The sequence below is a fragment of the Sceloporus undulatus genome, chromosome 4 (genome assembly GCF_019175285.1).
Source record: "Sceloporus undulatus isolate JIND9_A2432 ecotype Alabama chromosome 4, SceUnd_v1.1, whole genome shotgun sequence".
Taxonomy (NCBI): Eukaryota; Metazoa; Chordata; class Lepidosauria; order Squamata; family Phrynosomatidae; genus Sceloporus; species Sceloporus undulatus.
This window is the reverse complement of record NC_056525.1, coordinates 68,178,000-68,193,346: the sequence shown is the minus strand read 5'-3', so window position 1 is coordinate 68,193,346 and position 15,347 is coordinate 68,178,000. Positions and strand designations below refer to the sequence as shown.

The following is a 15,347-nucleotide window of genomic DNA, read 5'->3' as shown; positions in this document are numbered from 1 at the left end:
GAATTTCAGTGTTTTCAAACAATATTTTATGCCCAGGATGGTTTATAACATGTTCTGCTGCTCAGGATTTTTCTGGCTGGCCCAGTCTGCAGTGACTCTCGTGTTCCTTGATTCTGGTGGTCCCTATGTAGACTTTTCCGCAGCTGCATGGTATGCGGTAAACTCCTGCGGCTGTGAGAGAGTCTCTCTGGTCTTTGGCTGAGCGAAGCATTTGCTGGATTTTCTCCGTCGTCGGTTTGTAAACCATTTGCAGGTTGTGCTTCCTCACCACTTTCCCTATTCTGTCTGTGACTCCTTTGATGTATGGTAGAAATACCTTCCCTTTGGGTAGCTGCTTGTCTTCACTTCTCTGGGTTTTCCTGGGCCTGGCAGCACTCCTGATGTCTGAGCTGGAATAACCACTGGCCTATAGAGCCCGGTCCAGGTGCTTCAGTTCATCTTCCAAGAGGTGGGGTTCACAGATGCATTTTGCTCGGTCTACCAGTGTTTTGATTGTGCTTCTTTTTTGTCCTGGGTGATGGTTGGAGTTCTTGTGCAGGTATTGGTCTGTATGTGTGGGTTTTCTGTATACTGTGTGACCCAAATGTTGGTTCGGTTTGCAGATGACTAGGACATCCAAGAATGGCAGTGTTCCTTCCTTTTCTTTTTCCATAGTGAATTGGATATTGGGGTGGATGTTATTCAGATGGTTCAGGAACACAGCTAGTCTTGATCATTAGGTATGTATATACAGGAAGTGACTATTTGATAGCCCAACTTGGTTAGGTGGTTCCAGATCCTCTGAAAGTGAGTATATTAACAGAGAATACCAAAAATATTTCTTAGAGTTATTGTCCAAAACATTTTAAAGCATGTTTTTGCTAGATTTGAGTATTGTTTCTTCCACAACGAAAATGCCAAGGGCACGTTTGTACATATGATGTTGACTTGCTAAGCATACTCTGTAAATAGCACATTTGTTGCGCTAATTCAGCAATGTTTTTTCTTCAGTTGTGCATTGGCAATATATAGCATTACCAACTGAACTGTTATTCCTGTTCAAATAATATCCATTGACTTTTTTGTGAAGAAAAATATTTTCTGCCATGGCCAGTTGGGAAAGAAAGGAGTTTGCCTTGCTGGCCCAAATTCAGTACAACAAAATCTGAGTTGTCCTATTCACAGGCCAGTTTTCCATCAAAGCTAGACAGGGCAATGGCAAAGGCTTGCACAGCACAAAGTGGGTAGTTGTAATCCATGGTAAAAGCATCATCAGCTACACGACCGAATTGCAAGACGATGTAGTCAGCTGCAGGAAAAAAAGGTAAAGTATCATCACTTCAGAAGTTGCTACTGTGCTAAATAATTATCATAATAAAGGTAGGGGCACTTTTTGGTTTTCTATGCCTGGTATGACAGAATTAATCAATGGTTGATAAAAGCTCAGAAGGTGCCAGCAATGCACTAAAGAGGGCTTCTGCACAGCAACTTTGCCATGCTCTTGATTTAGTGTGTTAGTACTAATCACTATGGAATGAGTGAACATGCTATCATTAGCAGCACCACTGAGGAATGATGTGGCATAAGATGTTTGTAAGCTGATTTAGGTATAGACTGCATAGTCCCTCTGTGGATTTTGCAAATATTCCTACTTATAGCACAGATTAGTTGTAGATGAGCATGAGCCCAAATATTGGTGCTGTTTATTTTTCAAGCCATTTTGGTCTGCTCCAGTAGAATAGTAAAGTCCTGTGACATCTTTAAGACTCACAGATTTGTTTCAGCATGAGTTCCTGGGGCTTACAACCTACTTCCTTAGACACATGGACATGCTGATGTTAGTATATCTGAGGAACTGGACTGTAATTCTCAAAGATTCATGCTATCACAAATCTGTTAAGGCTAAATCCAAGGGCATAGTGGTTTGAGAGCTGGACTATGACTGAAGACCAGGGTTCAAATCCTTGCTCAGCCATGGAAACCCACTGGGTGACCTTGAGCACTTTCAGCCTCAGGGGATGGCAATCTGAACAAAACTCGCAGAGAAACCCCTCATGATTGGTTTGCCTTAGAGTCCCATAAGTCAGAAATGACTTGAAGACACCCAACAACAAAGTAAATGTACTGAACTGAAGGAAATGTATTAATTGCCACTTATATAAATATCATTGTGTGTGTGTGGGGGGGGTGTGTTAATGGGCCTTCTGTTGTTGGAACTAAAATTAGATTTAATCTTTTGGATCTTAAAGATGTCAAAACACTTTTTGATATGGTGTTACATACTCCCCACATCCATCACTTATTCACAGAAAAGCTGAAAGGAACTATCCTTAAGCCACATCACCATCCCCTACTGTATTTCAGTCTTGGTCACAAAGCTCAATTCAAATAATATTATTATTGTCACATTGTCGTCCAGGGATAGGCATGTAGTCTCCACAGGTATTTTTTCACCCCATGCCTCCTGCTGGATTCCCCAGGATCACCCTTTTTCTGGCTAAGCAAAAGGTGAATAATCTTGCCATAAGCCTCCAGGAGCAACAATTCACCTTTTAAATAGGATTCTGTGCCCTCCTACACTGGTTTTAAATACAAGTAGACCACTGGTCACATCCAGGTTTTGATTTTCTTTTTTGCTGGAAATTTCAGCACACTGTATGGCTCTACTCACAGAGAATTACCCATTCTTGGATGCACTGATGTTGGCCAACCTTGTTCTACACATATAAATGGAGCCTGGATACTGCTGAGATATGATCATTCTCAGGGATGGCTTTCCTGTCAAAGTCTGCTGGAAATAGATCTTTCTGTACAGACTCTATCCCAGGGGTAGGCAACCTGCGGCCCGCAGGCCAGATGCGGCCCGGCAAGGCCTTGGGACCGGCCCCAGCCCAGTCTTGCCGCCGATTGCCGTCGGAGCCTTTGGCCTATCAGGAGGAGGTGGGCAAGGGGGGGCAAGCGGCAGGCAAGGGGGGCAAGCGGCGGGCAAGGGGGGCAATTGTTTATAGAAGCCTCCGAAACATGCATTTATATTAACATTTTTTAAAAATCAGCAAATTTTTTTGCATGTCCTCCATTTTTAAAAAAATGTCTCCTCCATTTGAAAATTTTGTCCTACATTTGTCCCGGTTTATTTATTTAATTAATTTTTAAAAACATTATTTAATTATTTATTTTTTGGCTTCGGCCCCCCCAGTTGTCTGAGGGACAGCAACCCGGCCCCTGGCTCAAAAAGGTTGCCTACCACTGCTCTATCCCTTTTTCTATCACAAATGCCCTGAACATATTGCTGAGAATGCCTCTGCTCAATGCTAAGGAGAAGAGTGTGTGATGGGACAGAAGGGAGGAAGCACACAGCAGAGTTCAAGAGTTGACTGGCCACCTGCTGGGCAACGCACGGATGTTTCTTCAACAGAGTGACTAAGTGAGTACATTTCTTTTTCCAGCTGGGTGAGGAGCATACAAGAACCAATACATGCTGCTTCTCCAAAGAGAGCTGCCCCCTCACCAGAAATTCCTAAATAAGACATTTGTGGTATTTTGGAGGTCTCTCTGACTCACTGCCTTCAGTCATGACTCCCTTTGTTACCAGTGAGGGTAAGAAGAAATTTGTAAAAATAACTGGGGGCCCCAAGCAGGTTCTTTCTGTCCTGTAATCCTACACCCCAGACAGTAACATCCCCTGATTGGGCTGGACAGGTGACAAGCAGACAAGGCACACTCTCTGTCAATACTGCTTGGCCGCTTCTGTTTGCAGCTAGGAGGTGGATTCCACAGAATGCCCACAGCCCCAACACTGTCCAGGGAAGGAGGTGCCAGGGGTATAATATTTTGTCCTTGTTTTGTATCAGAACAGCTGCCTTGGGCATCAAATAGAATGACCAAAAGCACTGCCAAGAGTCTTTGGCTCAGATTCTCAGGGACACACAGATTTCTAAACAGTAGGGATTACATTTACACAAACAGCTACATGTGCAGATGAATTCAGTAGGCATCCTACTGGAAAGCACTATCTGCAACCTGTGATTGATCACTTTATCTAATCTACTTTATTGAAATTGGAGGTGGGCTTGTAGTAAATAAGTATATCTCATTCACTCTCACAATTATTCTAGTATGACAGTCCTTAAATGAGCTTTGACTCTGATCTGCACATTCAGGGAATGGGTCAGAGATGGAAATAATTCAACAACTTCAGCCAGGGCCAGAGTTCTCCGTCCATCCCCTTGTCACTCTGGAATTAGTGATCACTAATTACCAAACCCTTCCCAACCTGGTGCCTTCAAATATGTTGGACTACAACTCCCATCATCTTCACCAACATGCAGTTCAACACACCCAAAAAGTACCAAGTCAGGAAACAGTGGTAGATTTGTTACTTTGGGAGGAAAGAGAATCCTATGAGCTGAGTGAGTAACCTAGATCAATAAGCCATAGCATATCCTGGTTTTCCTTATATAAGTAATCTGGTGTTATCCCCATAACAAAACTGTATGGATTTTAATTATGCAAACAAGTCTATGCACATGTCTCTGGCAACTTGAATCCCTATTGAGAAATTCAGAGCATTCTCTTGAGCTGAAGGGATCAAAAGGGAGTCTTTTATACTACACAGTTATAGTTGAGTGTAGGGTTGCCTTAGAATCATAGAATTGTAGAGATGGAAGAGACCACAAGGGCCATCCAGTCCAACCCCCTGCCATGCAGGAAATCCAAATCAAAGCATACCTGACAGATGGCCATCCAGCCTCTGTTTGAAGACCTCCAAGGAAGGAGACTCCACTACACTCCAAGGAAGGAGTGTATTCCACTGTCGAACAGCCCTTACTGTGAGGAAGTTCCTCCTAATGTTGAAGTGGAATCTCTTTTCCTGAAGCTTGCATCCATTGCTCTGGGTCCTGTTCTCTGGAGCAGCAGAAAACAAGCTTGCTCCCTCCTCAATATGACATCCCTTCAAATATTTAAACAGTGCTGTCATATCATCTCTTAATCTTCTTTTTTCCAGGCTAAACATCCCCAGCTTCCTAATCCATTCCTCATAGGACATGGTTTCCAGACCCCTCACCATTTTAATTACCCTCCTTTAGACATGCTCCAGGTTCTCAATGTCCTTTTTGAATTGTGGTGCCCAGAACTAGGCCCAATATTATAAATAATAAATAAATAATAATAAAGTGTTTATTTGTACCCCGCTCCTTCCCAAGATCAGGGCGGCTCACAACAAGTAGTTAAAAACAGAATAAATACATACACATCAAACATCCAGTTACAATAAAAAAAACAGGCTAAAATGCCCCATTAGCCCAACCTCTTGGCCACGAAAGAGGAGGGAGGCCCACAGGATTTTTAGTCGGGGAATGCCTGTTGGAACAGGAAGGTTTTCAGGTCCTTCCTGAATTGGGCCAGGGTGGTAGTCGAGCGGAGCTCGGTGGGCAGCGTATTCCAAAGGGCTGGGGCAGCAGTGGAAAATGTCCTCCGTGTGGTGGAGGCTAATCTAGCCCCAGGGACCTTCAGTAATTGCTGCCCAGACATTCTGAGGGTGCGAGGTGGAATGTACGGGGAGAGGCGGTCCTTTAGGTATCCTGGACCCAAGCCATTTAGGGCTTTATAGGTAATCACCAACGCCTTATATTGAGCCCGGAAGCGGATGGGCAGCCAATGGAGATCTTTCAATACCGGTGTTATGTGGCTGGTCCTGGATACGCCAGTGACCAGCCGGGCTGCCATATTCTGCACCATTTGCAGCTTCCGAGTTTGGTATAAGGGTTGCCCCATGTAAAGTACATTGCAGAAATCCAATCTCGAGGTTACCAGAGCATGTACAACAGTTTCTAGGTCCCTCTGGGCCAGGTATGGGCGCAGCTGGTGAATAAGCCGAAGCTGATAACAGGTGCTCTTGACCGTTGCATTCACCTGGGCAGTCAGGTGAAGCGACGAGTCAAGAAGCACCCCCAGACTGCGCACGGAGTCCTTCACAGGGAGCGTGACCCCGTTCAGGACAGGTGGAACCACCGCCATTCCTGGACCAGGGGAACCTATCACTAGTACCTCCGTTTTCTCTGGATTCAACTTGAGTCGGTTTTCCCTCATCCAGCCCATTACTGACTCTAGGCAGGCCTCGAGAGAAGAGACCCCATCCCCAGTCACTGCATTAGTCGGAGACATAGAGAAAATGATTTGGGTGTCATCAGCGTACTGATAACCCCGCGCCCCATGTCTCTGGATGATCTCTCCCAGCGGTTTCATGTAAATGTTAAATAGCATGGGAGACAGGTGGGGCCTGACTAAATCAGAATATATTGGCACTATTACTTCTCTTGATCTAGACACTATACTTTTACTGATGCAGCCTAAAATTGCATTGGCCTTTTTAGCTGCTGCATCACACTGTTGACTCATGTTCAACTTATGGTCTACTTGGACTCCTAGATCCCTTTCACACGTATAGGTCTCTCATTCAGCCAGGTGTACCCCATCCTATATCTGTGCATTTCATTTTTCTGTCCTAAGTGCAGTACTTTACATTTCACCGTGTTGAATTTCATTTTGTTAGTTCTGGCCCAGCTTTCTAGTCTATTCAGGTCATTTTGAATTTTGATCCTGTCCTCAGGAGTATTAGGTATTCCTCCTAATTTGGTGTCATCTGCAAATTTGATAAGTATGCCCCCAATTCTGTCATCCAAATCATTGATAAAGATGTTGAATAGCACTGGGCACATGACAGAACCTTGTGGGACCCCACTGGTCACTTCTCTCCAGGATGAAAAGGAGCCATTGTTGAGTACCCTTTGGGTTTAGTCAGTCAACCAATTACTAATCTATGTAACAGTTACGTTGTCTAGCTCACATTTTACAAGCTTGTTTGCAAGAATCTCATGGGAAACATTGTCAAAGGCCATACTGAAATCAAGATATACTATATCCACAGTATTTCCTTCATCTAACAAGCTGGTAATTTTATCAAAGAAAGAGATAAGGTTTGTCTGGCATGACTTGTTTCTCTGAAACCCATGTTGACTTTTTGTGATTATGGAATTGCCTTCTAGATGTTCAAAGACTCTGTTTAATGATCTGCTCTAGAATCTTTCCTGGTATTGATGTCAGACTAACTGGATGGTAATTATCGGGATCCTCTTTTTTCCCGTTTTTGAAGATGGGGACAACATTTGCCTTCCTCCAGTCTGCTGGCACTTCTCCTATTCTCCAGGAGTTTTCAAAGATTATTGCCAATGGCTCCAAAAAGAAAAATGAAGGACCTTAAATGTCCTACATTTGGGGCTAAATTTTATCCTATAATTGTCCTATATTTTGGTCTAAATTTTGTCCTACATTTTGTCCCAGTTTTTAGTAGAGAATTATGGCAACCCTAGTTGAGTGGGCCCTTGCTATTCACTGGGGTTTGGTTCCAGCCAGGATACCCTGTGGATAACCAAAATCCATGGATGCTCAAATCCCATTATGTACAGTGGTGTAGTAAAATGGTGTCCCTTATATAAAGGCAAAATCAAGCTTTGCTTTTTGGAATTATTATTATTGTTATTATTATGCTGTGAATGGTTGAATCCGTATATGCAGAATCCATGGATATGGAGGGCTGAATGTATTATGATTCCATTTGCAACTGCCATGGCTTTACACTGTGGAATCCTGGAGTTTGTAGTTTGATGAGGCACTAGAGTTCTCTGACTAAGAATTCTAAATGCCTCTCCTTGAATTGGAAATCCCAGGATTCCATAGATTGTTTTCAGGGTAATTCAAGTGAAATAATAGTGCTACAATTCTGTAATGTGAAAGGACCTTCTCCAAGAAGTTTGTTTTACTGGCCATTTTAGATGTAGCCTGACCTAAAACTGGATTACTAGTTTAAGTTATTGGGGAAACTGTTATTTCTTTAGCGTTCACAAGGGTCTCAAACAAAGAAACAAAACAAAACAACACCTAATTTGCATTTTTTGCAAGCCAAGACACTTAGCAAACAACTCAAAATTTTATTCCAGGCTGCCTACTCTCATGCACCCTCTAGTGGATCATTTGTCACATGCCTTGCTGCCTATAAGCAGTGTGATGTTGGTTCAGGTCTGGCTGTAAACAAATCCAGCATGTTTCCTTCTACAGATTAACATATTTCAGGAAGGGTTTTCAAAATGCAAGTAAGTGCAGTATAGTCCAGCTGCCTGTAAACTGGGGGTACAAACCCAACAGAAGCAAGCATCCTTCTCGCTTCCTTAATGGTTTCTTTTTCTGCTTTAAAAATCATCACCTGTGTTGCTTATTCCACAGAAATTGATTCCTTTGGGGAAAGGTGGGATATAAATAAATTATTATTATTATATTAAATTATCAGGCCTAAATTACACTGGGGATATGTCTTTTGAAGACTCTCTGGATTAGGGTTGGGTCACACATGGCCTCTGTGGCACAGTTACCATTTGAAAACACAGCCTCACACTGATGCAACTCTCATGTGGCAAGCCATTCAACTAGCAGCCTGTGTGATCATAGCCATTACTGTTTCACTAAAATATCCTCTTCATCATCCAGCTCTCCTGGAAGCTGGTTTAACACAGCTGCAGATTCAATCTATATCACAAGTAGCATGCGTAGATCAGATCTATAGTAGTTGTTATACACCCATATCCCCATTTACTAAGTTCTGACAATCAATCAATCCCTTTGAAGCTTTTGTATGGATCCAATAACTTTTGAACCAACCCTGTTTGATCTTTACTTTCATGGACCAAAGGTTCTGTGGGACTTACGGTCATTGCTGTGCACAATCTGGAAGTTCTTGACAGAGGCATGAGTGACTCTGCCATGAAAATTCAGCACATACGACTGGGTTTCATCATTCCACACTGGGGCTTTGTTATGAAGTTCAATTAGGTTGTCCATGATTTTACTTTGCCACCTTATAAGCAGGCCATCATTATCCTTGAAAAAAAAAATGAGAAAAGCACTAGAGCTAATTGTCCAAAGGTACTACTTGTTACCTCCTGAAGCCCTTGGTAACATCCCACCGCATATCAAGAAATAACACTAGCACGCACACACACACACACACACACACACACACTGCCAATAGCTCAAGGCATAACATACTGTATGCTAAGATCTCCAGTCCCCCAGACCTGATTTTCCCAGATAATTCAAGTGTGAATAGCATTTTACTCTTGCTTACTTGTGCAGCAGAAGATTAGTATTGTGAGAAATGTAATGATTTTATGGTTGTCACAAAAATGGTGAATATGTGTACACTTGTTCATTTGGGCCATGAGAAAGACATTTGGAAGCTCATGCAAGACAACACCCACATTCATTGTACATAAGAACCTGCAAGCCTTAGCTTACAAAGTCTATCTGCACCCTGCACCCCAGAAGAAGAAGAAGAGGAGGAAGAAGATGACGATGACTACTACTACTTTTGGAAGCATATATGATTCTAATTTTAAACAAAGTGCACCATGTGAAAAAAGGCACGGAAGCCTTTTTAACAACTGGAAATCGTCTTCCATCCCCTTTTGATTTAGCTTTATCCCAGTTTTTGTCATGGAAAGGTGCAGCTTCTGGTGGTTCATGTGGGCAGGAAATTCCAGGCCCCTAGATCTTACTCACCTCTGTCTACAGTAATGTATCACTGCTCCTTGACTTTTTTATATAAGGCTCAGGATAAGATTCTAATTTACCTTCAGAAAGTCTGTGAGGTTTACTGGACAAAGAGAGATGGCCAGATATGATTGGAACTCCTATCCTCATGTCCAAATGCATTACCTTTGCTTTGCACTGACTTTTCTCATTTTCATTTACCAGTAATTATCAAGCAGTCAGTCACTTTATATATATATCACACCTTTTCCCCTCAAGACTGGGACTCAAAACAGCACTTTTGGAAAAAGACCTGTTCTCCTATGTTTATTATATCCCAGCCAGCACAACCATTGATGGATAAGGATATTGGAATTTGTAGTCGGAGCAGGCTGTGATAGGGAAAACTGTTACAGAGTCAGGCCCTTAGAAACAGCCCCATCTCTCTTGGGCTCTGTTTACAAATGTCCTTTCTAGTGGAAGGTCACTAGAAAGAGAAGATGGAGGGCAGGAAATGATTATGTCTCCCCTGTGGCCCTGCCATCTTTTCTCTGTTATCACTAAGACCATAACAATAGTGTTAACATAAAGGCAATTCAGACCTTCATACAAACTGGGAATTGAGTGCATAGCCTGAGAGTACTTCCAAATTTATCGTTTTCACTGGAGGCCCACATGGACTCTGTAGCTTGAAATGCTAAGACTCAGCTTCAACAGGTCTGCCAGCTATGGCCTTTTCTGGATGGGGATAATTTAGCCACAGTAGTCAATGCACTGGTAATGTCCCAATTAGACTACTGCAATGCACTGTATGTGTAGCGGCCCTGGAAGATGACAAAGAAACTGCAGCTTGTACAGCAACTAGAGTGCTGACCAGAACACAGTTTGAAAACTCTGTAAAATCAGTTCTGAAGTAATTGCAGTGGCTGCCAATAAACTTCTTGTCTGAATTCAAGGTGCTGGTGATAACATTCAAATAAAAGATTAAAATACAGTAACAAATAGACACATAATACAGTTAAAAATATGACCACCAGTTAAAAATACACAATTGGTTGAAAGAGCATTAACATCACTTAAAATACGTACATATTAAAAATAATTCATAATTTAAAAACCATCTAGTTAGGCCTGCTGGAAGACATTGGTCTTTAATGCTGTTTTACATGAAGACAGCATATCCAGTTGTCAAATCTCTTCCAGTAGGTCATTCCACAATTTGGGGGTGCTGAAGAAAAAGTCTGATTAACAGTTACCAGCCTAGCCTTGGATGACTGAAGTAAATGTCCCCTTGAAGACCTGAAAGTACAGGGCAGATTAGACAGGAGAAGGTGATCTCATAGGTAACCATGTGCGCTTTAAAGGTAACAACCATTACTTTGTACCTTGCCCGGAAACTAATTGGTTGTGCATGTGCTCTGATTGGTACAATTTTAAGTGCTTTTAAGTATTATTCATTGTTTTAAATTTATTTTATTGTAAGCCTCCTTAACATCTTCAGATATAGTACTGCATGTAAGTATTTATATGAATAAACGACCAAACAAACAAAAAACCACAAACAGAGGGATTACTCTGACTTGATTTTATCTTGTTTGAAGATTCTATTGACAACTTACATTTCGGGGGCGGATTGGCACCCTCTCATTGTCCGAATTCATTCCAGGGATGACCACTGTCATTTTTCGAGGTCCCTTGAACCCTAATACATTTGTCTCCTGAAACAGAAACCCCAGAAGTCTCATAACCGAGTCTTATACTTTCTGTCTTCTGTCTCATAAAACACAACTCGTTCAATTACATTTCCAAAACAAACTGTTTCTCAATAGCTTCAAATAGCTATTCTTTCAGCCACAAACCCGTGCTACACCTGTGGTACAGCAGTTGTGATCTCAGTACAATATAAAAAAATAATGTTGCAACTTGAGAAGGGGTTAGCATGTTAAAGGAGAGATGAGAAATATGTCATTCTCCAGATCTTGTTGGACTGTAGCACCCATTATCCCTGTCCACTGAGGATGTTGCTAGAACTTCCAGGCTCTTTCCTAGAGCACATGAAATGCAAACTAAATAAGCAAAACAATATACTTGATTGGATTAAAATCTGATTGGATTAAAATCCCATTTTGCCATTGAGAAAGAATCATATAGGCTTCACTGGGATCTGGTCAACATAAAACATGTTTTGCTTCAGACTACAGAAACATTTTGTACATTCATCTCTACAACACTCTCTACATGTGTGAGGAAAATTTTAAAAAGCATAAATCCACCTCATTTTTGGACAAGCCCTGGTCACCCACTACATGTGGAGTAGGTGCTGCATATTTCTTTTGCATTGAGTCACATTTTGATTGACTGCTTGGATAAGCCTATGGTTCTGTTCACTCAAGAACAGTTTTTGCAGTCAGTGGAAAGTTCTCAAAATTCCCTTGGTACAAGGCCCACAAGAACAAAATCCTGACATGTGCTGGCTGCTGTAAGCAGCTGCCACCGTACAGCAGGGGAAAGGACACAACACACACACAGAGGAGAGTGGGTACTTACATAAATGACAGCTGCAAGCTCCTGGCGCACATTTGACCAATCTGCATTAGCCCTGTCAGGGTTTACACCATTGTCAAATATTGAAAACCGAGTGCCCATCAAATTGGACCTATATGGGAAGATATAAATCAGGCTCATGGGATAAGGGCACTGGGATGGGTGTAGCTATTGGGAAGAGAGGGGGTTAGGGCTTTGCTTCCCAAAATAAGAATTTTGCTCCCTAAAATGATATTTTCTTCAGTCTGCAATTTCCTAGCATTGCAGAGAGAGGCAGACTGAAAATTATTCACACCTAGAGCTCTTTCATTTGCTGTGTTTGCATTCTTACTCCTTTTCTTTAAATACCTAAACTGTATTTCTAAGTGAGCAATTTTGGGACTGAAAGAACATTTTATTTAGAGGTGGCAGAATTCAAATGGCGTGGGGGCTACTCCTGAGAGATACCCCTAGACCATTACCACTTTTCTATTTTAAGAACTACCATTGTTCCTTTGAGTTACCTTGTGTTACACCCCATGGTAAAATGTTTCATAGTAGCAACCATATGTGAGTAGGTTTTAAGGGGAGGGAAGGAATATATGAAAATGGGTTGGATAAGGAGGTACAGAAAGGTCAGTCAGGGCATTTGGATTATTTACAAACACCCAAGTGAGATTGCAACATGCCTCTCCCCTCCCTTGGCTAGAACCAGCCAAGCCACTTCTTTGTTACCTGCCTCCAGGGACAAAATCCATACCAGATCTGATAACGGTTAAGAGACTGTGTCTGGTGAGCTAGTGGTGAGGGAAAGGACTTTTGTTGGGGCAAGATGTCCTAGATTCTGTATGCAGGGAAAAGAAGGGGCCACATATTAAGGTGGGCTAATATGCCACCTCATGCTTCTGAGGAAGTAGGCTAAAGTCTACAAAAGCTCATGCTACCAGATTCTTTTTTTTTTTCAGACGGGCGTGGTACAGACTGCCCCTTTGGGGCAGCCTGCACCCACCCCTTTTCTCACTGGGTTGGGGGCAGGGCAGCCCCACCGGCAGCCCAGAGGCCCCAATCCAGAGCTTTTGGGGACCATGGAGAAGCGGCAAAATGCTGCTTCTCTGTGGTCCTGAAAAGGGGTGTCTTTGGGGCTTTATGCCCCAGGACACCATGACAGGCATAGCCATGGGAGAAAGGGGCCTGCTGGCCCCTTTCTCCCATGGCTTCGTTCCCGCAGCTGTCTGGTTCCCGCGCAGGAATGAAGCTTGTGGCACTGCAACAAAAAGGGGCAGCCTAGAGCAACACCTTTGTTGTGGCGCTGCAACCAGGAAGTGGCACCATCATGATGTCACTTCCTGTGCACCACGTTTAGGTGCTTAGTGTTGGCGTCATGGTAGCCCCTGTGTGGATAGTTAGGCTGCCACATGCCGCCGCCGCCACAGACTAGGGTTAGGGAGCATGCGGATGGTGCGCACTCCCTAACCCTAGTATCCCGCTGCCATGCCCTATTTTGCCCATCTGTATCGGGCCTTAGTCTCAAAGTTGCTACAAGGTCCCTTTGCATAATAAATTCTTAAAAGGCACCAGACCCCATCTGCCTTGGAAGCTAAACAGGGACAGTCTGTTTAGTTGGGAGACCACCAACAAATACCAGGTGCTGTAGGCTATATTTCAGAGAAAATAACTAGCAAAATCATCTCTGAGTATTACTTGTCTAGGAAAACCATTTGAAACTCATGGGGTCGCCACAACAGGCCGCTTGAAGGCTTCAAGAAGTTCCAGCTAGTAGACCAAAGGTCTGATTCACTATAAAGCAGCTTCCAATATTCTGATTCTACTCAGATAAAATTCCTGACATCTACACAGGTATGCGTTGGATCAAGTAGTTAAGATGCTGACTCTGTTGATTGCAAGATCAGCATGTTGGCAGTTCGGGGCCCAGGTGCCACATGATGGGGTGAGCTTCTGTCATTAGTCCCAGCTTCTGCCAACCTAGCAGTTTGAAAGCATCCAAATGCAAGTAGATAAATAGGTACCACTTTGGTGGGAAGGTAAACAGCATTCTGTGCAATCATGCTGGCCACATGATCACATAGTAGTCTCTGACTGCTGGCTCTTCGGCTTAGTAGCGGAGATGAGCATCACCCCTTTGGTCAGACACGACTTGACAACTTTGTCAATGGGGAATACCTTTACCTTTTACCTACACAGGACTAGATGGACTATGCATGCCACAGAGAAAAGGAGGGAGACATATATAGATGAAATCATTTTGTGATTCCAGCAGCTGATGCTGTCCTGGTCAGCTGTCCCTACCCATATCTGAATTAGTGATGTAAATCAAATGAAGCTCTCACCTCAACTTTCCAATGAAGTTCTCTCCATCTCGAGACAAGTCAGTGGGATCAATGGAAATCAGGTAATTAGAGGTCTTGCTCTTCTTGCGCTTTCTTCCAGCCAGCAGGAAGACCTATCATAGAGCAGAGGAAATGGCTTCAGATATTGCTGTCACTACAGTATTTTATCCAGTACAGTATTTGTTTTGAAAATGAAAAATTTTAATCTCTGTAAAAACAAATGAAAATGGTTGTTAAATCAGCAGTCTACAACACATTTGAGGAAGTAGACCAAGTATACAAAAGCTTATGCTACAACATCTTTTGCTCAATTAGTCTAAATGCGCTACAAGATCCCTTTGAACACTCTAGCAAAATTTATGCAAGTAGAGGTTGGTCCAGTTTTCAGCCATTCTCACTGAGATCTGTGGGACAATGCTAAATCAGTTAACAATGCTGGTATTCAAATGACTGATTGAATCAATTAATTCACAAGGGTTGCAGTGGATAAACCCATGAGATTAAAAAAAAATGCCAAGGTATTATATAAGGGTCCTTTAAATGTTCTGTGAAATGTTGAGTTTGGGGTATGTTTTTAACATTTTGATAATGTGTTTCAGTGGGATCTGGGATGGGCCAAGAAAGCATTTGTGATATCTGCACATCATTTATCTCTCCCCACCCCGCCCCAGGAACAGACTGTTCAGGAGGGAGGTTACCTTAACAACTAGAAATGGTTACCTCCCTCCCGTCTCTGCTCTGAGTTAATTTTGAGGACAGTGAGGAAAAAAACAAAACAGAAGCAAGCCAGATCTGTAATTTCCAGACATGCAATGCAAGAACTGGTCCTGAAAGCCCTAGTGGCTCACAGTGGTGCAGGGAAGACCTCACTCTGAAAAGGTAGGAGAGGCACTTCCCCCATTCTTGGGCCATAGG

At 42.7% G+C, this 15,347-nt stretch overlaps 1 protein-coding gene across 1 annotated transcript in view; it reads right to left on the bottom strand.

Annotated features, from left to right (window-relative positions):
- Positions 1–1,154: 1,154 nt before the first annotated feature.
- TULP1 (TUB like protein 1) overlaps positions 1,155–15,347 on the bottom strand; it is a 47,445-nt gene continuing 33,252 nt past the window's right edge. Inside the window, exons 10-14 of the mRNA XM_042464299.1 lie at positions 14,433–14,545; positions 12,109–12,217; positions 11,181–11,279; positions 8,739–8,910; positions 1,155–1,288 (exon numbers count right to left, since the gene is read on the bottom strand). Of these exons, the coding sequence (XP_042320233.1) occupies positions 1,155–1,288; positions 8,739–8,910; positions 11,181–11,279; positions 12,109–12,217; positions 14,433–14,545 (627 nt within the window). The remainder of the gene's footprint in view (positions 1,289–8,738; positions 8,911–11,180; positions 11,280–12,108; positions 12,218–14,432; positions 14,546–15,347) is intronic.